General features: G+C 42.4%; 1 protein-coding gene and 1 long non-coding RNA gene across 16 annotated transcripts in view; one reads left to right on the top strand and one right to left on the bottom strand.

Annotated features, from left to right (window-relative positions):
* Window positions 1–24,238, top strand: part of EPHB1 (EPH receptor B1) — a 344,460-nt gene that overhangs the window by 137,838 nt on the left and 182,384 nt on the right. For all 15 annotated transcript variants that reach the window (XR_014526935.1, XR_014526936.1, XR_014526937.1 and 12 more), the window contains one exon: window positions 16,014–16,695. Coding sequence is in view for 8 of the 15 variants with exons in the window: in XM_083506364.1 (XP_083362490.1) it covers window positions 16,014–16,695 (682 nt within the window). In the remaining 7 variants the exon portion in view is untranslated. The remainder of the gene's footprint in view (window positions 1–16,013; window positions 16,696–24,238) is intronic.
* On the bottom strand, window positions 7,021–22,921 carry LOC310708368. The gene is made up of 4 exons (XR_014526956.1): window positions 22,711–22,921; window positions 16,065–16,687; window positions 13,416–13,587; window positions 7,021–11,495 (listed from the first exon to the last, which is right to left on the bottom strand). It is a non-coding gene; the product is annotated as an uncharacterized lncRNA (long non-coding RNA).

Raw genomic sequence — 24,238 nt, 5'->3', positions numbered from 1 at the left:
TCCCCAAGGAGCCCATCGCTGAGCAATGAATCCACGACTCCCATGCCCAACTACTCTCCCCCCCCCCCAGCCCACATGGCTGAATAAGAGCTGAAAGGGAGGAGAATGAAATCTAATGCATGTCTCGTGCAGGGTCAATTGCAAATCACCAGAGACCTTTAGGGGTCTGCTGTTTATGGTGAGAGTTTGATGGGTATTTTTAGTGACAGGCTCAAGCTCAGCTCAGTATAGATATACACACCAAGGGAGAGTTGACCCAGATCACAATGTGTAAGGATTGCATTTGGGTAATCAAGACTGATGTGTGGTATTTTTCCTACATAGACCCTGTACACGTAGGGAAAAGAAACGGTTACCTGTTGTGCAGGATGTACACATGGTTTAAAGCTCTACGGCACAGTCATTTCCCAGTGTATGCATGAGGAGCAAATCAGACTCTTGCACAGTTTTCACACCTAACCTCATTGGGGGAAAATGTTATATGAATTGTACCTTTTGGGTCTGAAATGAGTCAAGATTGTATCTTACCTCAAATAGATACATGATGGAGAATCAAGGCTTTGAGTTACACAAATCTCTTGCTTAGGCAGACAAGTTCTGTCCTGCAAAATTCCCAATACATTTGTCACCTAAATGGTTTTGGATCCTAGTTGCCTTTTGTAAGAGTTAATGTTGATAATCTGTCATAAACACCATATATGACCAAATAAGGAATCCAGACCAGAATGAACAAGTATACATGCTAAGAGGCATTTCTCTCTTCCTTTCTTTTATTTGGGTGCCAAGATGTTGTTTGGATACCCACTGTTAGGGAGACACCCTCTAGTCTAGTCCGTCCCGTAGCTTGTTTTTATTCAATCTTTGAAGGACAGGACTGATAGGCAGCTTTTATTTGACGTCCTAGATAATGACATGTATGAACCTTTGGAATAATGACAGCTGAATAGTGTGCCTGATATTGCCATGGTTACCAGCCAAGCTTTCTCCCCCCTCGCTCCCCCCCACCTTCTCCTTCTCCCCTTCTGACATTTTCTGTGTGTGTGTTATTGTTGAGTTCGCTTTTGGGATAGTGAAGGGGAGGGGAGCCAGGAGAAGAAACAGTCCATTATAGTCTTTTAAATCTCCCAGCTGGAAGTGTTTTAAATCTCAGCAGAGACAGGGAAAAACACTGTCTTAATCCCCAGCTCCCTGTGAATTATTTAAAGTGATCTTGTCGGAACAATGCATTTGTCACTGTTACAGTGTCAACAGTAGAGGCAGCTGTCCGAATGGCTCTGGGGTTTTGCCACAGGTAGGAGTTTGGGGTGGGGCATTTGCAGGCCTGGCAAAAGGCAAACATGGGATTGCTGAGGTCCACAGAACTCTAGAGACTGATTTTTTTTTTGCGGGGGGGGGGGCAAATCTTTGTACCAATAACATGGTTTATTTTATACAGTTTGGCCTACCGTTCTCTTCCAGAGACCTCTGGCTGTACCTGCACCGGTGGCTGTGTTTAAAGTTCCACCCACACCATATATTTAAAGCACTCTTATACCACTTGGAACAGTCCTGGCTTCCCCCAGTGAATCCTGGGAAATGTAGTTTGTGAAGGGTGTTAGGAATGAGAGTTCTGAGAGCGTCCCAACAACTCTAAGCATGCTCAATGAACTACAGTTTCCAGGATTCTTTGGGAGAAGCCATTACCGTCAACGTGGTGCTTTAAATGTATGGTGTGAATGCGGCCGTAGTCAAGGGAAGAACAGATAGGCGGGCAGAACAGTTAGGCATCTGGGGTGGACACCCAGTGCTGCACATCTTGGGTGTAATGTAATTCACCTCTGGATTTGCATTTAGTTATCCACTTTCATCATTGCAAAATTCAGGTTCTATTCAGTCCTCAAACATGACTTCTCCTCCCACTCCAGCTATTATCACATATCATTCTCCCCCCTTCATCGCACCACTGAGTTCTTGAAGTGAACTGCCTGCATCTGATGTCTCAATTTTTTGTAACCTCTCTTTTCTTGATTCTTTTCAATTTGGATTCTGTCCTCTCCACTTTACTCGGGCAACTGTGCAAAAATTATTGACAATCTCCCAGTTGCTCAGCCTGAGGGGCTTTATTGTGGCCTCATTTGATATGACCGCACTTCCGACGTTAACACTTTTGTCCACTCTGACTTTTCCAGTCTTCATCAGGACTTTTTCAAATGAATGTTTCAGAGTTTGATCCTGTGCCCTTTCTGATATTCCGTGGAACATCTCAATAACAATTTTGACAGCAGGATGGAAAAAGTCCAGAGCTGTGCTGAAATGAATATATTTTCTTGAACTTACCATGAGTTCCCTTGGGGCCAAGCTTCACATTACCTTTAATCACACAGCCAGATGAGTGGATATGAATAATAAAAATATTATTATTAAATTATTATTATCCATTGTCATTTTTGTTTCAAATAAAAAGCAGCCATAGGGCTCGGAGCCTCTTAATCTGGAGTGTACCTGTTTCCTGCTGAAGATCCACCTTGATTGCAGTTTGCTCCTGAAGTTGATGTTTATAGTAAAAACACTTTTGGGGGCAAATAGCAGGCCCGGGGGGGGCATGTTTGTTGGTGGGGCACAGGTACACAGCCTTCATCCAAATCATGGTTCTATAGCTGCTTTTCCATCTAAACAAAAGTGGTAGCATTTAACATGCTTTTTAAAAATGCTTTTGGTGTGGCTCTGAAGTACTTGTAGATAAATGAATTTATTTCAGAAAATCAGTTCCAGTGGAATTTGCAAAGAACGTTATCAAAATAATGAAGGGGCAAAAGACACAATAGGGGACAAATGGCAGGCTGGTGTGCATATCTCTGGGTAGGTGCACTAGCCTGCTGCTTGAAATGCTAATCTGATGTTTCCTTGTGGTATTTATTCCTGATGCCATCAGTCTTCCACTTACAGTAGAATGCCAGAGGAGGGTATTTCATTTACTGGGTGGGTGTAGCGACCTGATCTGTTTTTTTGGGTCTGCTCTGTCGATTCTGATTTATTTTTTTATTTGAGTCTAAATCTGATACGTTAAATTCAAACCTCTATTTCACCCACATCTAGTATAATGCAGACTCTAAAAAACTGGCTATAACTTGTTCTCCCTTATCACATAAGTGGATGTAACTTGCAAGCAAAGGAGCCGCCCCACCGTGGTTTGAGCATGCCCAGATTCAGGCAGATCAGTGCTTTAGAGGGAACCCTTTGAGGGTTCATCAACATTGACGTTTTTTTCTAGAAAAAGAGGTGCCGGAATTCACTACAAACACCTCCCTTGTTCTCTTATAATGGCAATGGTGCCTACCTGAGGTGTGCTGGAACTGAGTTCCAGTGCGTTTTGGCTGGAAAAAAGCCCTGTATCTATTTGAGTTTATTACATTCTGACAGCATTGAATACCAATTGTAGGCACGGTCACCCATTCTGAGGGGATGAATCCTTTCAAATTTCAGACTGATATGTACAGCAATTCTCCAGCAAGAGCAGACCTTACCATTTTGTACTATGCAAAAAAACCTGTCCTTGTAAGCCTGCCACATCAAGTAGGGAGCATGTTGGCAGCAAATATGCAGGAGCTGGGATTTAGGGTAAAGAGAAGCAGTTTGCCATTTACTTCCCATCATCCTGGGGTCTAACGTGAGGGGAATTTTGTTTGGGGATATATATTACCAGGTATACATTATTTGAGCACAGATTTGCCTCCCCAAAAGACACTTTAACCTGTGAGGGAGAAATACTCATGAATAATAATAATAATAATTTATTATTTATACCCCGCCCATCTGGCTGGGTTTCCCCAGCCACTCTGGGAGGCTTCCAAAAGAATATTAAAATACTGTGATACATCAAACGTTCTCTCAATGCGTTCTCTCAACCCAGCCACCCCCCCCCAATAAATAATAACATGCTACAATTTAAAGGGTGGCCTTGAAAACTCTATCCAAGACTGACCTTACAGTGAAGCAGAGTGAGGCAATATCCTTAGGCAGCTGCTCTGAGGTGTCATGAATGACCAACAAGTTAGTAAGTTATTGAATTTTTTATTATTGTCTTTTACTCCCAGGAAAAGGGCTTCTAAGATTGTGTGCCTCATGTGCCAAAGAAACTTGGGCAGCCTTGGTAATTATGTACCTTGACTTCTGTGGGAGCGGGAGCCCTTTACTTCTTCACCTCAGGAAGTAAAATATCACTATCTGGCCCTGTGCCAAATAGACAAATGACCTTCTGAGTTCAAATGCAATCGTTCTGTGTGCATCCAGATGAGGATGAGGATATACATTTGGAGCACGTTTACGTTTTATTTGCAGTAATTAGTTCTTTAGGGTGGATGAGAGAGGCAAAATTTATTTTATTTAAGTTTTTACAAACTGCTGTGTCATAAAAAATATATCACAGTGGTTTACAACAATGTCAAAACATAAAAGCAGACAATAAAATCATAAAAAATTAAAAGCAAGTTAAAGCAAAAAGAAATCAAAAACAAACAGCAGAAAGTAATTAAAAACAAACATGAAGGACCAAGAAGGAACCCAAAGTTTGTCCTGGTTTTCCATTTCTCCTTGTTTAATTTGATCACTGAGCAATTTACAGAGGTAGATTAAGCCAGAAGGCATTGCCTGCCAAATAATCTTGGTGCCTGAGCAATAGGCATCTGAAACCCCTCCTAAACTCACTTTTAAAGCCACGGCAGCCAGTATAACTAAAAACCCAAGTTATTATCAAAGTCCTAAATTCAGACTATAAAACATTCATATTTGCTAGCATTTCATTATGATTTGAACAAAAAGGATCCAGCTCTGTCACAAGCTATTCTTCAGTGGTGGCATTCCCAAATGATTGTCCTTTGGAAGCGTTTTATAACTTTCCTTGAAATGCTAATTGCACAGACATTTGCATAGCACAAAAGTACCCAAAGTATAAACCAAGACCGTTTTTAGAATGAGATACCAAGGCACATCGTTTCTGTGCTTTAGTATTAGTATTCCCAAGGAAATGAATTAGTCTTTTAGCATGGCAGTGCCTTCATTCTTTTGCCGTTTTTGCATTTAACTGTTACCACTCAAGCAGCTCCACTGAGGCTAGAGAGACTGAAATAATGTTTAATGTTAACATTTGCATAATTATTCTTTGGATGAGTCTCTTGTTTGAGAGCCTAGATTCCGTTGGTAGGTTGCTGGTGTTTCCTGTCCACTTGCCCTCATGATAATTGATTGGATATAGCCTTGTTACAGTTATCTCCTCTCCTCAAAATAGTTATTTTAAGCTTTTGGAGCTGTTTCTGCTGCTTTTTCCATCGCATTGCCATACATCCAGGTTCCCCCCAACATTTTGCAATTTTACACCCAAAAACCAGGATGTGTCAGGAATTTTCCTGATGTATGACAAGCCTATCCTGAGTAGACTATTCAGAAACTCAAGCTGGTACAGAATATGGCAGATAGATTAGTAACTAGGATACACAAGACTGATTATAGGGTCACAGTCATAGACCTATCTTAAGGGCACATTGACTGAATCATAGTCTGTCATTTTAAGGAGAAATTGGGAGGACATTTGGGTCTATAGCAAATACTAGGTTTTTCTACCTCACAGATTCGTTATGAGGACAAAATGAGAAGGCCAACTTCAGCTCCTTGGAGTAAACATGGGGTATTAATGTCATAACAAATAAGCAAATTGTCAAACTTTATGTTAGAATGCCAAAAAAGGGGAACCACAGCTCGCCCCTATACACGAAGCCAAGCCAGAGCACAACTAAGTGCAGTACAGCCATCTTCTCAGAAAAACTCTTCACAAGCTCAAGAGGTCAAGACACGAAAGCTTTAGCAACTAATCCACACCTAATGACCCACCTAAGTGGTACTCAGAATATCACTCAAGAAATCACTCAAGATATCCCTCAAGTAATTAAGGAACAAAAGAAGAAAAGGCACATTAACCTGGGAACTTCCTCTCTGCCCAGAACGTTGGAGGCTATACACCACACCCCCTCAACAGTATTTATAGGAACTCAAACACTGAGATCCTGCTCTGTTCCAGTAACAAGAAGCCGAAAGCACCAGCCTGAAGATGACGAGTGAGACCTCGTCGAAACGTCGCCTAGACACCCCAACTCTTACACGGGAAGACACCCGAAGACACCAAAACCTGCATATATATATATATTATATATATCAGCTGCAATTTCCAGGCATTCTGGAGCTTGAGTGAATGTGGATAGACATGTTGAACCAAAAGGATTTTTTTTGTTGCTGATGTTGTTAACTGTTGATTTTTCACCCAGGTAAAAAAATTCTATTGGCTTCAAGGGCTTTTCTGGGCACCACTCAGGATATTGGTTTTGGCTTTCAAGGTCCTGAATGAATGGCTCAGGACCTGAGTGACAAAGGGACAGCTTTCTTCCATATGAATCTGCCTGAAGTCTAATAACTTCAGGGGCCTTTCTCTGGGTGTCCCTGTAAGAAAAACACTGGGGCCTAATTTGAATAGTAGAATGTCTGGCATCTGATGGGCGGGGCTTTTGTGTTGTGCTCTGGAATCGGCCCCTCCCTTCATGTGTTAAGTTCAGTTAGAGAGACCAACTGTCATCCTTGCCTCACCATGTTGTTTTAGTTCCTCTTAGATATTATGTTATTGTGTTACAGTTTTCTTTATTATTAAAGCTTTGTTTGACATATACGCAAGCTGCTTACTTTGCTGAAAGAAAAGAAACTGTGCTGAAGGATGGTGGAATATCCTAAACGGGGTAAGTGAGGGGATATTCCCAGTCTGACAGGAGAATTGATTTTTTAATCACCTCCACCCTCCACAACAGTGGCTGTGGTGAGGGCCTTTTCTGTGGTGGTGCCCAAGGTGACATTGTTGTAAGCCATGATCATATAGTGGTTAGTACTCTGAGTTGTGGCTGCAAGAACCTTGGTTTGAATCCAAGTCATGGCATCAAAAGGTTGTAAGCCAGAAAATGGCTTATCTCCTGAGTTTACAGCAATAAAACTCAGAAACATGAGGAGTTAGGAGTCCAACGTTGTTTATTGCAAAGCAATAGGTTACAGTTAGAGCATTCCACAAAACTGCAACCCCGCCCAGTGGTCCAGGCAGTGGTATTTATGAAATTTCAAACAAAGCATTTCAATTTCCACCAATCATATACATCGTTACCTCATTTAATACAAAACCACAATAAGCACTGGCAATTTCTGCTGATTAAGTTCTGATTCCTACCGTGTTCTGTTACATTGGGTTAGTGTACATGTTGGGAACCTGTGTTACGTGTAGCCATTTGCACCATGTAGCAACTTATGCTCTAGCTTTGAACTGTATCTTTGTGATTCACATATTAGCTGCATTTCTGCCCCAATGGGGGGGGGGGCGGCAACTTGCAAAATAACCAGTTTCATAAAGTAACAGGCTACCATAACATCTCTATTAGAAGCACACTCAAGGATTTACAGGGGTACACATTACCACATTTATTGTGGCCTTTGGGGCCACTGATACAACATCCTTGGGCAGCTGTCAAGAGCCCACTACTGCTGACATCCCTGAGTGTCTGCTGACTGCTGAGTGTCATGTAAGCATTAGAAATGGCCCTGAATAATGTTATATAGTATGGCTTGGAGCATGTGGGCAGTTTCAGTGGCAGCCATTTGCAACTGCCACCCTCCTCATTCTCACCCCTGCAGCTGGCGGAAATAAACTGGAGAGGGAGCTAAGAGAGAGGACAGGGCTACCTGCCACCTGCTTCAATGGGGGAATCCCCCATTAACATCTGGGGAAATATCATGGGCCCCTCAAACCTGGAGATGATATTAGGGGGATAAACAGGTTAGGCCGACCACAACCAACTTGGTGCTCTCCAGATGTTTTGCACCACAACACATGTTTTGTAATATCTGGAGGGCACCAGGTTGGCAAAGACTAGGTTATGGACTATCTCCCTAGGGAAGAACTCAGGTGGCTCTAGCATTTTTATCACTTTAGACAACTGGTTAAGCCCTTTTTATTCCCCAAGAATTTAATGGGTGATCTGCGGCTGCTGTTCTTTTATTGTTTTGTTTTTCTGATTTTATTTGATCTTTAGACGGCTTCTCCTTTGGTGCTGCTGATTAAGTTATTTTTATTGCTCACCTGGCGCCTGCTCTGATGTCATTTCAGCACCAGGCAAAGTTCTTTTTTATTTTCCCAGACCTTTTAAAATGTGAAATTTTATTCCCTGAAGATGGTTTCTTCTTCTCCTTTTTTTTTTTTAAAAAAAATGGCGCTATTTTTATCTGCTGCTTTTAATGTTTGAATCTGTTATTGCTTTTGTTTTTGTAGCCCACCATGGGAAAGGCGTGTTTTGTTTTGAAGAGTGGGTTATAAAGGTTTAAAATAAAACAGAACAAAAATAAATGAAAATAAGTACAAATATTGATGTTTTTACTGTTTTACTAGATTTTTTTTTGAAGTGTGAATTAGCTGGGACACACTTAATAAACATCTTAATACTTTAAATAAATAGTACAATTCATGCTACCGAATTTGAGAAGAAGTGCCAAGTTATCTAGATTCATAAGATAAATTATTTATTAGGGATGGATTATCAATATTTATTAGAGATAGATGATCAATGTCAGTGTCTGTATTAATCCCCATCCACTCTACATATACAATGGTCAGCGTTCTTGTCAGTCTCACAGATACATTCAACTTGACATGAAATATTTCTTCAGACAAATTACTAGCTATTTACGTAAGGCTACTGGATCAGATTTGATAACAGTTGTGGAACCTTTTTTCTCTGATGTAAAATGTACACTCTCAATTTATTGCTTGTACCAAGAACCCTCTAAAAACACTACAGCTAAAGGCAAATATTTATCTCTGGGCAAACCCCAGATCTTTGGTTTTGGTAGACCCTGTAGGAGGCTGGTAGTTGTGTGCATTATGTTTGCTCTAGGTACTGGTCTGAAATAAAACATTCATTCAAAACCAACTCTGTGCATGTTCACTTTGACTGGGTGGGGCAGGAGGCAGCATTTTCTGCTCTGCCTCAGGCATCAAAACTTATTGGTCCAGCCCTGTAGGACAACTGCCTAGCCTTCTTTCTGTGTGGTTGGGAGGACAGTGTGAAATCCTCATGGAAGTGTTATTTCTATCATTATAATCTCCATCCTTATTTTATTTTAATGCCCCTTTATTGTAATTGTGTTCATTATATCTGATCTGCCACTTGGAAAACTGCAAGTCCCTTTACAAGCACATCATAGCTGTAAGGGAGGCTTTGGCAGATGCATAATGTTTTGAAGACCAGATTTTGATATTTAAAGAGCATGCCTTATGAGAGGTCAGTGATGAGCCAAGACAAATCAGGAATGGTGCTGGGCAGGCTGCAGCCTCATCAAGATCTGCCCATATATTTATACCACCCTGCATCCCCACCCCAGTGAATCATACCAAGGAAGTTAGGGAAATAGTATGGTGCCAAATCCTTATTCTTTCCCCATTATTTGAATTATGGTCCCTAGGATTAAAAAATACTTGCAATAAATTCTGGATGTGATAAGTTGTCAAATATGAAACAGAATAACAAATTTTATTTAGATAGGCCATTAGGAAAGTTCTGTGTTTAGACAGAAAATATAAAGTTTAAAAATCAAGTCTTTACTAAGTTTGAGGAGCATATATACCCGAGATTTGCAGAATAAATATGCAGAAAACAACCTCTTTACATACTACTGGAAAATAGTCAATAGTCAAAAACACTGTTTAAAAAAACCACTAATCTAGGGAAGCACCTGAACATTACAAACCCATTATCTTAACTTCTATCCCAGTTAAATAGGGAAGAAGCATTATTAACTTTAGAGTCACTAAAGCATTCAGACTTTAAATTTTAAAAAGTGACTAAGGGAAGACATGGTGGAGGTTTATAACATAAATACTGGAAAGAACATGAACAGCAAAAACTTTTTCTCCTCCCATAATACTAGAACCCAGGGACTTGCAATGAAATTAATGAGCTCATCCACTCATCTTGATACTTCAGCAGGTAAATAAACACATATGCTCATACAAAATTGCTGCACAAAGGCTGGTTCCATTTTAGTGGTGTGCTTGTATTTCCTAAGAATGCAGTTCTGCAAGGTTTTCTGGGTCCTTTCTTTTGAGTGAATGGCAAACTGTCTATAAATAAGTTATTGCAGCGGGTAGGAAGAATGCCCTTATCAACAGATGCACTTTGCAGAGAATCCAGCATAACAGCTTGTGTATAAATGTACATGCTTTGAAACAATTTTATATTGTTGCGCATAGAGGCAGAGATAGTACCTTTTAATGGGATTGTTATCACCACCTAGGAAGGAAGTAAACGGTTGATTGGTGGCTGCATTACAGTTTTGCGAGCCTTTGATGCTTCTCAGCACTTTATTCTGGAGCTGAAATTTAGTAGGGGAAATACTGTGTGGACTTTTTAAGTGCAGTAATAAGAACTGGAAAACTCCAAAAGCAACCTGAGGTTGCAGGCATGCGCGTTCCTCAGCATAGAATAATCTCCTTCCCCCTTGCCACCACATTAACTTCCGTTGATCTACATGACAGCCTAACATTTTACACCATACAGTTTTGCTTACATATGTAATACTCTCATCTCCATAAAAAAACATTAAAATCCTTCTGATAACGTTCTGCGACACAGCCATTAATTCATGCTTCAGTGGCACTGGAGCACCTTGGAATTATGCATCACATCCAGAGCAGCACTTAAAGGCTGCCATATGAATAATGCTGTTGCAAACAATCAGCCTGTAAACACGGAGCAATTTGGATGGCTTATAAATTGGGCTGCGATATTCTAATTCCATCACAGGCCCGGGCACACTTTCTTCCTGCCCTTTAATTGCCACAGTAGCCAACATTACGGTAATGCCCTTTCATTATTCCACCTGAAAATTGGCAGAGTCCCTGCGTCAATTTTGATGGATGTTGCTGCTCAGAAAACTGAGAAGCGGAGAGCCCTGCCTGGAGCAAGTTTTCTCGTATTCATTTCCTATTCCCCAAACCACATGTGGACCACAGGTTCATCCGCTTTCCCACTTTCCTCATGTGGCTGCACAGATGACCTCTCCCTTCCCTTATTTATGATCATATGACACCCACTCAATATGGTCATTACTGGAGAAGTGTTGCAATAATACAGTTGTGCTTTAGCATGTTAGCAGATGGAGACAAGTAGGTTAGAACGCTTGAATTTCGGGCATGGTGTTTAACAGGTTTGATTTTCACTATTCTGTTTGCAATGAGCTTGTTGTAGTTTAAAGTCCTTAAGGTATGCACTCCCCCCCCCCCAATAGCCATAACCTGAGTGAAGTGATTTTCCACCTTTTTTCCTTGTTGAACTGTGCTAGTTTGGATCACTTTATTCACCACTTCCAAATGGCAGACACATTAGTCTCTTGCAGCAAAAATAGCAAAGAGCTGTCTTGCAACACCTTAAAACAGGGATCTCCTTTAAAAAAAAAGCATGAGAAATTTAAGAAACTGTTGTGGACACCACAACGCATTAATTTCACAGAAGAAAAATGGATGATGCTCAGAACCCATACTAAACAGGCAAACTACCTGTTGTTGTTGTTTAGTTGTTTAGTTGTGTCCGACTCTTCGTGACCCCATGGACCAGAGCACGCCAGGCACTCCTTTCACCCACTGCTTCCCGCAGTTTGGTCAGGCTCATGTTTGTAGCTTCGAGAACACTATCCAACCATCTCGTCCTCTGTCGTCCCCTTCTCCTTGTGCCCTCCATCTTTCCCAACATCAGGGTCTTTTCCAGGGAGTCTTCTCTTCTCATGAGGTGGCCAAAGTATTGGAGCCTCAGCTTCAGGAACTGTCATTCCAGTGAGCATTCAGGGCTGATTTCCTTAAGAATGGATAGGTTTGTTCTTCTTGCAGTCCATGGGACTCTCAAGAGTCTCCTCCAGCACCATAATTCAAAAGCATCAATTCTTCGGCTATCAGCCTTCTTTGATGGTCCAGCTCTCACTTCCAGAACCCATACTAAACAGGCAAACTACCTACACTCCCCTAAAACAAATTGAAGACAAACTGAAAAAGCAGGCAACACCCCAACCCTATATAGGCAACCCTCAATGAGAAAATACCCCCCCACACAAAAATATAATTGGGGGGGAGGGGAGGGAGAGGCAGGTTTGAGACCAGTAGCAAGGTGTCTAGGAGACTGAAATGTTATGTGGAGGAGGACTGAAATGTTAAATGAGGAGGGGGAGTGTCATTTGTACCACCCTTGAGCACCTTGTGGAGGGGAAATTTCTGGCTATCTGCAATAAGTTCTCAGATTATTTGGGGGACAACATTGACTTCCCGAGGAAATTTCTTCTTCATTCTGTGGCCTTTGGCATAAAGGCCAAAGTTCCCTAAAGGAACTGCCTCCCAAGAAATTTATGGTTGCCACTGTCAGTTGTAGCATTTAATAAAGCTTAAAAACTCACCAGTTTCAGATGGCTGTAAGCTGATGTGTTTTAGCTGATGGTATGCTAGTGTTTTATTGTTTTACTGTGCTTGCTTTGGAAATGGTTTTATGCTGTCTGAATTGTATTGCCATTTCTTTTGTATTTTGCAGTTTGATGTGGTTTGTATGACATGGTAAGCCAATCTATGACTTACTGGAACCACACAAATGTGTGGACTCTTGGAGAGCAGCTTGTAGCCACCTTGCTCCTTTTTAAAAATTCTTGTTCCATACTGAACTAAGTCGAGGTTTGGTTTAGTATGTTTTCCAAACCCGGGTTCATGATTCATAGCCAAATTTTCACTACTATTTGTGATTAACGAGGAGAGAGCTTAACCACCAGTCTGGGTTGGGCTGGAACATTAAATGAAACTTTGGCTTAGCTCAGCGCTGCTTGTAAAGATACAAAGACCCCGCAAGCTTCTTTCTAGGAGCATACCCTTGTTCTAGTAAGCCATAATGTGCAAAGTCTGGGTAAGCCAGTGCTATATTATATTATGCTGGAATGCATACAGAGTTACACTATGTGTTATGTACTGAGTGAATAGCAGTCTGATTGGTCCTAGAACAATAGGATTCAGAATGCAGCAGTCTGATTGGTCCTAGAACAATAGGGTCCAGAATGCAGCAGTCTGATTGGTCCTAGAACAATAGGGTCTAGAATGCAGCAGACTGATTGGTCCACAGGAGCCACACAATCCAGCTCCGGGTGGAAGTGATATTTCACTGTTATTGCAATTTTATGGTTGTATTATTGCTCTTTGCTACCTTTAGTAGATATGCCCCCAAAGGGTGACTTATAAATAACCAAATGCAATCTGTCATTCTCCCAGGGTATAGAATCCTGGCTATCTTGGATATGGAGACTTTACATGTTTATTATTGCAGTTCCTTAAAACTCACTTTCCACGATGCAGATCCCTTCCAGGTTGCCTCATGAGTGATATCCAAAGTCATCAGGATTCTTTTCACTGGGTAGCTAGTGGTAGATGGCCTGCAGAGACAGCCAACCTTGCCCCAGTGTCTTCTTTGCCTTTCTCCTTATTTATATGGCACCATCTTGCTGAAAAATGGCCTATAAACCATTAGAGTTTTTCACTGCATATGATAATTCTATCCAATCTGGTCACCACACTTTGTTTAAAAATGTCCCTGTCCCATCTTTTGACAACAAGGTCACCAAGGCACAACACAGCTGCAAGTCCTCCAAGGCACATCACAATAATCTTAAAGAAAAGCACTACACACACAAAAATAATTTTATTATTAACAGATAAAAACGGAAGGAACAGTAAAACAACCTGTAACAGCAGGAGAAAAAACCCTGCTAAAATAGAGGCAGATGAAATACCTGGTGGAGTAGGAATGTCTCCATTATTTGTCTGAAGGCCAGGAGGAAGGATCCAATCAGGCTTCCTGTGGGAGGGAGTTTCCCAACCTTGGCCTCTCTACTAAGAAGACACTGTATCATGTCCTGACCAGATGAGTAGTTGAAGGCGAAGGGACATGGAGTAGGACATCCAACAAGGAACATCATGGGAGGGAAAATAGCCCTTCAAATATCCTGGTCCCAAACCGTTTAAGGCAGGCATCCCCAACCTGCGGCCCTCCAGATGTTTTGGCCTACAACTCCCATGATCCCTAGCTAACAGGACCAGTGGTCAGGGATGATGGGAATTGTAGTCCAAAACATCTGGAGGGCTGAGGTTGAGGAAGCCTGATTTAAGGCACTACAGTGGTACCTCAGTTTATGAACAGTCCTGTTTATGAACTATTCAGTTTACGAACTCTGCAAAACCGGAAGTAGTGTTCTGATTTGTGAACTTTACCTCAGTCTACGAACGGAAGCCAAACAGTGGAAGGGCACCGGCGGTGGGAGGCCTCATTAGGGAAAGTCCACCTCAGTTTAAGAACGGCTTTGGTTTAAGAACGGACTTCAGGAACGGATAAAGTTCGCAAACCGAGGTACCACTGTATAGGTAATAACCAGTATGTTGAACTGGAAGCTAGTGCAACTTAGTAACATTGTAGTAATAATCTTGGCAAAGGTGACTTTTTGCCAGCACTCTGGCAGCTACACTTGCCACTAGTGGAGCAGCCTGCCCTCCTGCCATCCCTGCATCTGGCTGCCCTCTGAAAGCTCCCTGCTTCCCATGGAGGAGCTCTGTTTGCATACATTGGTACACAGAGATATATTTTCCCAGAAGCTGGATAGCAGGAAGCCATAGCAGCCATGCATGTTGGCAGTAAGGGGTGGGATTAACTCATACACGCCCCTCACCTGTCCTTCTAATGTGGAGCGATGACCATCACCTCCTCTCTTACATAGCTTTAGGATGCTACAGTGGTACCTCAGGTTACAGATGCTTCAGGTTACAGACTCTGCTAACCTAGAAATAGAACCTCGGGTTAAGAACTTAGCTTCAGGATGAGAACAGAAATTGCGTGGCGGCGGCAGCGGGAGGCCCCATTAGCTAAAGTGGTACCCTCAGGTTAAGAACAGTTTCAGGTTAAAAACGGACCTCCAGAACGAATTAAGTTCTTAACCCGAGGTACCACTGTACTGTTATTTTTCTGATCTATGCTGCTGTTGATATTATGATTTAATTGCATTCAGATTCATTGATTGTTTTTATTGTTATTATTGTGAGCTGCCTTGGGAAGCTGAAAGGCAAGGTATAACTGTTTCAGATCCATTAGTCAAATAATTAATGAAATGTCCCTGGTTCCAGAGCAGAATTTATTGGTTTTGATAGCCCACCTACAGGTTTAGGTCCTTTTATTGGTTTTGATAGCCCACCTACAGGTTTAGGTCCTTTCCTTTTATTGTATACCGTAACTTGAAAAGCATTATTGAGTCACCAACCTATTTTCAGTAATTTCAGTTAGACCAGCTTGTTAATTTAATTTAATTTAATTATGGCCCACATTTCCCCCTCTTTTTTACACTAAACACCCTGATAGTTGCCAGCTCTATCCAAGATGAGCATTGCTCAGGAAACTGCCAAGCTTACCGAGGCTCTGCCAATTAGGGGTTAAAAGAGGTCAAACTATCAGAAGAGCAGAAACTGGTTGATTTTTATGATCTTTGTCACAGAACCTTAAGGGCATCAGATGATTCAGAGTTACATCAGCTTCAAGAAGCGGGTTAGCATATGAGTAAAAATCTAAATGTGTGTGTCACTTTGCTGGCCTCAAGCAGGGTGTGTGTGTGTGTGTGTGTGTGTGTGTGTGTGACTGGGCCAAGAACTCTTAGCTTATTGGCTTTCTTTCTGTTGGCTGATTCCATGCTCATGGAACAGACCCTAAAATTAGGGATGTCTCTCACGTTTTTCAGAACTGAAAGTAGAACACACAAATCCTCCAAGTCTTGTGTATCCCAGCTAGCTTGCAGTGATTAATGATCCCCCTGGTTTAAAGTGCCATCTCTGTGTTTCGTTCTCTCCATTCATTTTAATTGCCTGATTCCCCCCTCCCTCCCTTCTTATTTGTTCCACACAGTGGGAAGAAGTCAGTGGCTACGATGAGAACCTCAACACTATCCGGACTTACCAGGTGTGCAATGTCTTTGAGCCCAACCAGAACAACTGGCTCCTCACCACGTTCATCAACCGACGGGGTGCGCACCGCATCTACACAGAGATGCGCTTCACAGTGAGGGACTGCAGCAGCCTCCCAAATGTCCCTGGTTCCTGCAAGGAAACCTTCAACCTGTATTACTATGAGACAGACTCTGTCATCGCCACCAAGAAGTCAGCTTTCTGGACAGAGGCCCCTTACCTCAAGGTGGACACCATCGCTGCAGACGAGAGCTTCTCTCAGGTGGACTTTGGTGGCAGGTTGATGAAGGTGAACACAGAGGTGAGGAGCTTTGGTCCCCTCAATCGCAACGGCTTTTACCTGGCCTTTCAGGATTATGGGGCGTGCATGTCACTGCTGTCGGTGAGGGTCTTCTTTAAGAAATGCCCCAGCGTGGTGCAGAATTTTGCCATCTTCCCAGAGACGATGACAGGAGCAGAGAGCACCTCCCTAGTGATTGCACGGGGCACGTGCATCCCGAATGCCGAGGAGGTGGATGTGCCCATTAAGTTGTACTGCAATGGTGATGGGGAGTGGATGGTTCCGATTGGCCGCTGTACCTGCAAGGCTGGATATGAGCCCGAGAATAATGTGGCCTGCAAAGGTAAGGTGATGATTTGTTGAGATGCTGTGTGATGATGGCCAGACAGAAATCCTTGATAGCCCAAGTGGCTGTTAAGGGGCTTGTTTGATAGCATCGTTTGCCCCCAGCAAAGTGGAACAGCCAACCTGTATTAATGCCAGTGTGTTTGGGATTGCCTGGGAATTAAAGTTTTGCATTGCTTTGTCCACCTTGGACAGCTGTAGCTCTGAGTTGAGTCTTTTCAGTATCTGTAGCAAGGGTTGCTAAGACTGTCCTAAGTGGGACCTGCCTTAAACCAAGTCAGGCAGAAAATGTGACATCTTAATAAATGAGATAAGGACTGAGATGATGTATGTTGAGCAGTGACAGTGATTTACTTGTGATTCCTCTGTCCAATTGTGTTTTGCCTTAGCTTTATGCCACACAGTTGTTCAGAGTAGAAAATCCCACTTATATTTTATCCCAGTGCTGAAGCTCCTGAAATGACCATCAAATGAGCAGCTTCTCTGCTCATGGTTGAGTCATAGCATATAGGAAACTCATTTGTGAATGTCTAGTATCTTAGGTGTAAATTTGCAGTGTAATTTGCAAGTTGATAATACTTCACAGTAGTATTCACACCCTTTCTGTATGTTTTTGGTAAATGCTTTTTTTGGAGGGATCAAGTTTATTGGCATCAGCATTTAACAATGAGCTTTTGGTGGAGCAAATGGGACTGCAGCAGAGGTCATGTCTGCAAATATCTGTGGTTTCATAAGGATCAAATGTGGCCTTCACTGAGCTCAGCCCAGAGGAACCTTTACTTAGCTGAAATCTCTCAGTCAACATTTTGCCACGTATTTACTGGATAATACATCCCACAAAGTTGGATCCAGGGTGACCTATGTTAGGCTGACCTACTGATACTGTTGTGACAGGTGAACATGTCTGTTCTGTCAGGAAAGCTCTACCAGGAAGAGGAGCAGCAAATGCCACTGCCTGCTTGGCGCTCTGCCTCGTGAGCAGGCAGGTGGTAGCTATGATGGTGGTGGTGGTGGTGAAGAAGAAGAAGAAGAGCAGCAGGAGCAACTAGTGAAAATGGTGTTGAGACTTTCTGATGGAGAGGGATAATGGAGAGTATCTAGTGCAAGGAACCTCAAAAACCTAGAGTTGACACTCTTTGGATGAATTCAAATGAAAGGCAGTGTGTTATTGTTCTAAATGGCATGGGCCTTGCCTCTGTGTATGAACTGAGCCTTGGGAGTTAGCTTCTCCAGGCTGAGAAATCTGAGGTGGGTAAGTTAGACATATAGAATATGGTGGAAATTATTTCCCTTTCTGTTTTCAACAATGGCGACGTGGGAGGTAAAGGTACTCTATACAGCTGCAGGGTATGGAGCACACACTAGGGAAATGCTAACATCTAGGGACCATGATGTGATCTGGCTTCTGTAAGTTCAAGGCCATATACGGGGATCTTTTATTGTGAAGTGACTGCTGTGTGTGGAAACAAGTATATGTCACAATGTCAAGGCTATAAGTGGCTGAGATTATGCAAATGGCAGTACATAGTTGGCCATGTGCCCGAGGCGGCACAGTCTGAATGCTGTGTCTCACACAGAATGTTTGCAGTGTTTGTAGTGAAACCCTGAGGGAACTGCATGTAAATGTTTAGTAAATACTTCAAATAGAAAAAGGTGCATACTTTTTATAGAGAACATACTGTGCAAAAAGTTACTTGACCTTATTTCTCATTCACACTTTTAAATGCTCTCTAAAACAACATATTGCCAGCACAGTCTAATATTAGCAAATATATTGCTTTGCTTTCAGTATGCTTTCTAAAAGATAGCTGCTTGTGGAGTTTTTATAAGATGAAATTAGTATCTAAGGAAAATGGAAATTGAATCTAAGGGCCAAAACAGATGTGATGCAGTCGATTCATGATTGCATTTCCCAACTTTTTATTGTTAAACTTTAAAGCAGCCATAAGGGGATACCCAGTTTTTGTAGGAGCAGTGATAGTGAGGGAGTGTAGGTTGAAACATTTTTCCTCTGCTGTTTTCTCCATTTAAATCCTTCCCCCACAATTTTGCTATTACCAAACTGAGAAAAATCCCAAACATGGTACAGCTATCTGTATTTCCCCCCAGCAGGGCTGATGGCAGCTTTGTGGTGGGGTGGAAAAGCAATTTCGATTAAGAAATGACATGGAAGAAAGGCATGGCATGGGTGCCTTTGGGAGGAAGAGCAAGATATAAATCAGGGGTCAGCAACCTTTTTCAGCCATGGGCCGGTCCACCATCCCTCAGACCTTGTGGGGGCCGGACTATATTTTGAAAAAAATATGAACAAATTCATATGCCCCACAAATAACCCAGAGATGCATTTTAAATAAAAGGACACATTCTACTCATGTAAAAACACGCTGATTCCTGGACTGTCCACGGACCAGATTGACAAGGTGATTGGGCCACATCCGGCCCCTGGGCCTTAGGTTGCATACCCCTGATATAAATCACCATCTTGGATGCTGTTTGTGATCCCAGATCTGCTCACACAATGCTTTCTCAGGCATCCAGATTCAAAATGGTTGGTTCTGGCTGCTTGGAAGCCAAACAGAAACACCACATAAAAGCCAGCATACCACCACAAGTGTATCCAAAAATCCTTGTTTTCTGCAAAGCTGCCACCCTTCACTCATACCATCTGTGCTCACTGGAGAAGGTACCATTGGTACTCATATGAAAGATGTCTTGATTGGGGGTGGCGGCTAGGGCTACCTGAGGCTGGCTAAGTAAGCACACTAGGCTCTTACAAACAATAAGGTCACAACTCTACTAATAACAGACTTAAGATGAGTGAACTACTAAACAACTCACTCCTTTGGTCTTGAATTTTGCATGAATGACTAGCTGAGCCAGAAGGAGAATTGTCCCCCTCCACAGAAGGAGAGGAGCTGACATTTAGAAAATGATAAAGTTTTTTTTCCTGCCTTCAAGTGATCTGGCACAAGATAACATCTCAACGGGTGGTGCCCTAGTGCCCCCACTCCCAGAAATACCTTTCAGATGAGTACCAGTACTACCTGAGCTCTATGCATAACTAAAGACCTGAGGCCCATAAAAGAATGGGAAGAAGTGAAAATCCCTACTGCCTGTGTGTGTGCGCGCACATATATGGTCAGTGCAATTTATATTCACAGTGGCCTCATCATGACTTCTCTTACATCCTCTAGCTTTATTATAAATGGATTGTGCACACATTACCAGCTTAAAACATAGCAAGGTGGCTTTCTCCTGCTGAGTTTCAAACAGCATTTGTACATTGTTGTACACATTAGTATGGTTGAATGTGTTTGCCTGCTTTCTGTCCACACCAGTGGGTGGAGAGGATAGGTAGATGTCTTTATGTGGTTTACATTTTCAAATCAAAGTGAAGCTGATTTGGGGGAAAATGCATGAAAATGCAGCATTTGTCAAGAATCTACAGGCTAGATAGATATGGCTTGTGGCTGACATAGCGCATATGTGGCTTCCTCAACAAGCAATGGGAATGCACGGGATGCTTGAGTGAATGGGAACATGTATAGCCATGGTGAGTAGTATGTTTATGAAGTGGAATGCATGCAAATATTGCCTTGATAATGAGGCCAGTCTCTAGTCCTAGCACTACAATAGCAGAAAACTGCCCCTGGGAAGCCCACAAGCAGGATATGAAATGAGATATCCATCCCTATTGATTGTCTCCAACATATGGTAATTAGAGAGCCCAACAGAACATATTTACATGGAACTGCAGGTCCCTAAAGTTGGGATACTTCTCCCAGTTGAAGGGGTTAAAATTAGTTTAAGTAAGCCTGCCTGGTTTAAGAAGAAAATGGAAGCTGTTTATACAGTGGTAGCTCGGGTTAAGTACTTAATTCTTTCTGGAGGTCCGTTCTTAACCTGAAACTATTCTTAACCTGAAGCACCACTTTAGCTAATGGGGCCTCCCGCTGCTGCCGCGCCGCCAGAGCACAATTTCTGTTCTCATTCTGAAGCAAAGTTCTTAACCCGAGGTACTATTTCTGGGTTAGCGGAATCTGTAACCTGAAGCGTATGTAACCCGAGGTACCACTGTACTGCGGAAACACCAGTAGTGTTTATTTGGTTTAATAATGGAAGTGTAAGATCCCTAGCGAGAAAGGGTGCAGTGAAAGAAAGCAGTAAAAAAACTAATTATAGTTCTCCATATAGCCTATACAATGCAATAGAAACATTAAAAAAACCTAGGAGATAATTGATGACCGTATCATATTCACCATCTAGTGGCATCATGAGCAGGTGCTGAAATAAATTGAAACCAAATTATAACATTGCAAAGATTAAATATGAATAATGGAGCAGAGTAAAGCTTATGGAGCAGGAAAGGAGTGGAAGGATTTTGTGCTGTGGCAACAATGATGAGATACCTGCGGCCCTCTTGGTGCTGTTGGCCTTTGTGATGTTAACATATGAGAGAGTGCTGGAGGTGAAATAGTTAAACAGGTTACCCAATCAGGACCCAGGGGGGTGGAGTCAGAGGGACTATAAAACCAGCTCTGGGAGGGGCAAAGGGGGAGTTCATTAGAGAGTTCATTGGGAGTTGGGTGGTTGGTTGGGTTGGAGTGGGGGTGGGAGTGAATTGGGATAGAGTCTTTGATTAGGTTGAATTAGTGTAGCGAAATAAGCTGAGTCAGGAAGTTAGAAGCTAGGATGACAAGTAAATATCTGAGAGGTGGTTTAGTGAGTGAGAGCAGGTAGTGTAAGTTATAGGTCTGGATAGGCACCCCATGAATGTAATTGACCGATACCGTTTATGAAACCATACACTTGTTAAACTGCAATAAATAAACAGAAGTTTATGTTCCAATTTAACCCTGACTGGACTCAGTATTGTCCCAGGTAGGGCCTGGGTGGTGGCAGCGAGAAATAAAGTGGTGGCACAGGGATCAATAGATGGTGAAATGTCCGGGGACCCTGTGTGATCGCCACAGCCTCCAACTCCCATTAATCCCAACCAGCATTGCCTCAGGTCAGGAATGATGGGAAATGCAGTTCAACAAGGGCTGGAGGGTCACAGGTATCCCACGCCGGCTTTACAAGACATAACCTTTAAGCCAGGATTTCTAAAAACAGCATTGATTGGCATCCATAGGCCTACAATGGAGAGGTTGGATCATCCCTAAGTGCACCTTAGTACAGTGACTAAATGGCAGCTGTCAGTGCTTCTCTTTTGGTATTAATGGTGCACATTTAGAAGCATTTGCAGCATTCCTGGAAAGGGATTATATTTCTTCCCTTGGGGCACTCTTGGGCTGCACAGCTTCAAAGCATGCACTGGTCATGCAGTAATCCTTGCCTGCCATGTTGACAGGTCAGGTGATAAGTGCATAGACGGTGGTGGTCAGATGCACCTTATAAAAATAGCCGTGGTCCTTTAATTGCTAACACCGACAAGCAGTAAGAGAGAATGGGAAATGCAATCTCTTTTATTGCACTGTTCAGGAGAAGAGAACTGGCACCCTAAATTGGAGGCCTCGGAGGGGTTGTCTACCAGCGGCAGATGGTGACCAGGCTTCTGGCTGAGTTGGGAACTGAAAGTGGTAGACCAATCACTGGAATGGGGGTGTCAGCTGATGTAACACAGTCTGCTGCCTTAGGGATCCTTGCCATTGTGCTCCTCGGATCCCCATTCAACACTCCTGTCATACTCTCCCCTCCCCATTCTATTGCATCAAACCTCCTAATTTAGCTGAAACTTATGATGGAGACAGCATTGCTAGTTTCTCCTTTCATGCAATAGCCTTTTTTATTCTGCTAATGGTGGCTTAGATTAGATTCCAGTACACATTTTAACGGTTTCCAGCTCATATCAAGATGGAAAGCCCAATTTTGAGTAGGAGACATGATGGCTGATAATATGAATTAATTCATCCCTTTAGATAGGCTACATATGGTAGGTATTTGTGAAGACAGTTGCAAATAGCTTACTGTGACCCAGCTCTGAATGCATTCTCCAATATTGCTTGTTTACCTTGTTCCTGCCCTTCTTTGACTTCACGTACTTGGCATTACCTTGATTTTCTGTGCCCCATGAATCTATAGAGTTTGTAGAATGTATAAAACTATCACAATGGGATTGGAGTCCAAGGTTGGTACAGGTGTTCATTGGCTGAGGATCTGCACCATAAGCAGAGGACCTATTGACAAGAGCCAACTGTCCTTATTGTAGTGAGGAGGTGGACTTGCTGAGGTGAGCGGGCATGGAGGATGCCCAGCAACCAATGCTGTCTCACAATATAGTGGAACAAGGCGCATTGTGAGGTAAGAGATGATGTAATGGCAAAGTAGTAAGATGAGTAATACAGCTTCTGAACTCTAGGACCTTTGCGATCATGACGACAGGAATAGTAATGGGATATGGGATGCATGCTTTGATAGCACCTGAGACACGCATGAACATGACCTCAAATGTCCTTCAAAGCAAAACCAATCCAGGGCTGAGTATGTGGCTTGATCAATTTTGACACCCTTCCTCCAAAAGATTTCCCCTTCTTGCTTGGAAACTCATTGCCCCCTCAGGCTGGCCTTGATTGTTTGTCAGCACCAAGGTGCAGGGGCTGTTGTAAGGCAAAATCAAACTTCAGATTGCTTTCTTGAAGAAGGCCACGCAACAGCTGCCTTGTGAAGGCAGAACTCTCCGAAGTGATGTTTGTGATTTCTTGGCTTCAAAGGGCTGTGTGGGGCTGCGTTGGCTGGCTGGGCCTCTTTCATCTTTCTCATTATTTCCTGAGTGAAACGGCAGGAATCAGAACAAGCCTTGATTGGTTCTGATTTAAATGGAACTCCGGGAACGACACTCTGATTCTTTCTCTTAATTGGAACTTTTCTCTCTCTTGTTTTGGGCTTTGCCATGCGTGCTGTCAATTTGATACCGCCTGCTGGAATCCTCATAGGGTTTGGATTTATAAATATGGAAATTATGTAATTTCTCCTTTTATGTCACTGCTTTCTGAGTTTTTATTAACATTGCTCATTCCACCACCACCCCCCTTATTGCCTAGTGGCTTTACTGAAACTTTCTGTTCTTTGAAATAACATTCCAGTTTGAAAGGTTCAGTCCAAAGTTGCTGGAAGGCAAGGCAATGAAAAAGTTGGGAGTGTTGGACATGGTGACACTACTGAAGGCAGCTTTCAAAATGTTAATAGTAATATAAAGTAAGAGAAAGCAAGCAAGCAAGCCATCATGGGTCTGAGAATAACTGAATTCTATACAAAGACTAATTTCAAAAAGTTGTAGTTATAGGGGAATCATCTTTTTCTTTCCTTAAAAAAAAATATGTTTCTAGATCTCACCATTACAGAAATTGCTGCATAATACAATTCTCAAGTCTTCCAAGAGAATTAATTTTTTTTTAAACATTTGGTTCTTGTAATTTTTCGACCTGCTAAGTCTTTTTATACTGTACTTTGCAAAACTATAATACATAGAGTCACTGTTACTTAGTTGAAAGATTTCTAGGCTGCCCTATAGGCCAATGTCATGAATGGATTCATGCCAG

Source organism: Podarcis liolepis (assembly GCF_965112155.1).
Source record: "Podarcis liolepis genome assembly, chromosome: 5".
Lineage (NCBI taxonomy): Eukaryota > Metazoa > Chordata > Lepidosauria > Squamata > Lacertidae > Podarcis > Podarcis liolepis.
The sequence above is the reverse complement of the archived record's forward strand: the minus strand, read 5'-3'. Positions and strand labels throughout refer to the sequence as shown.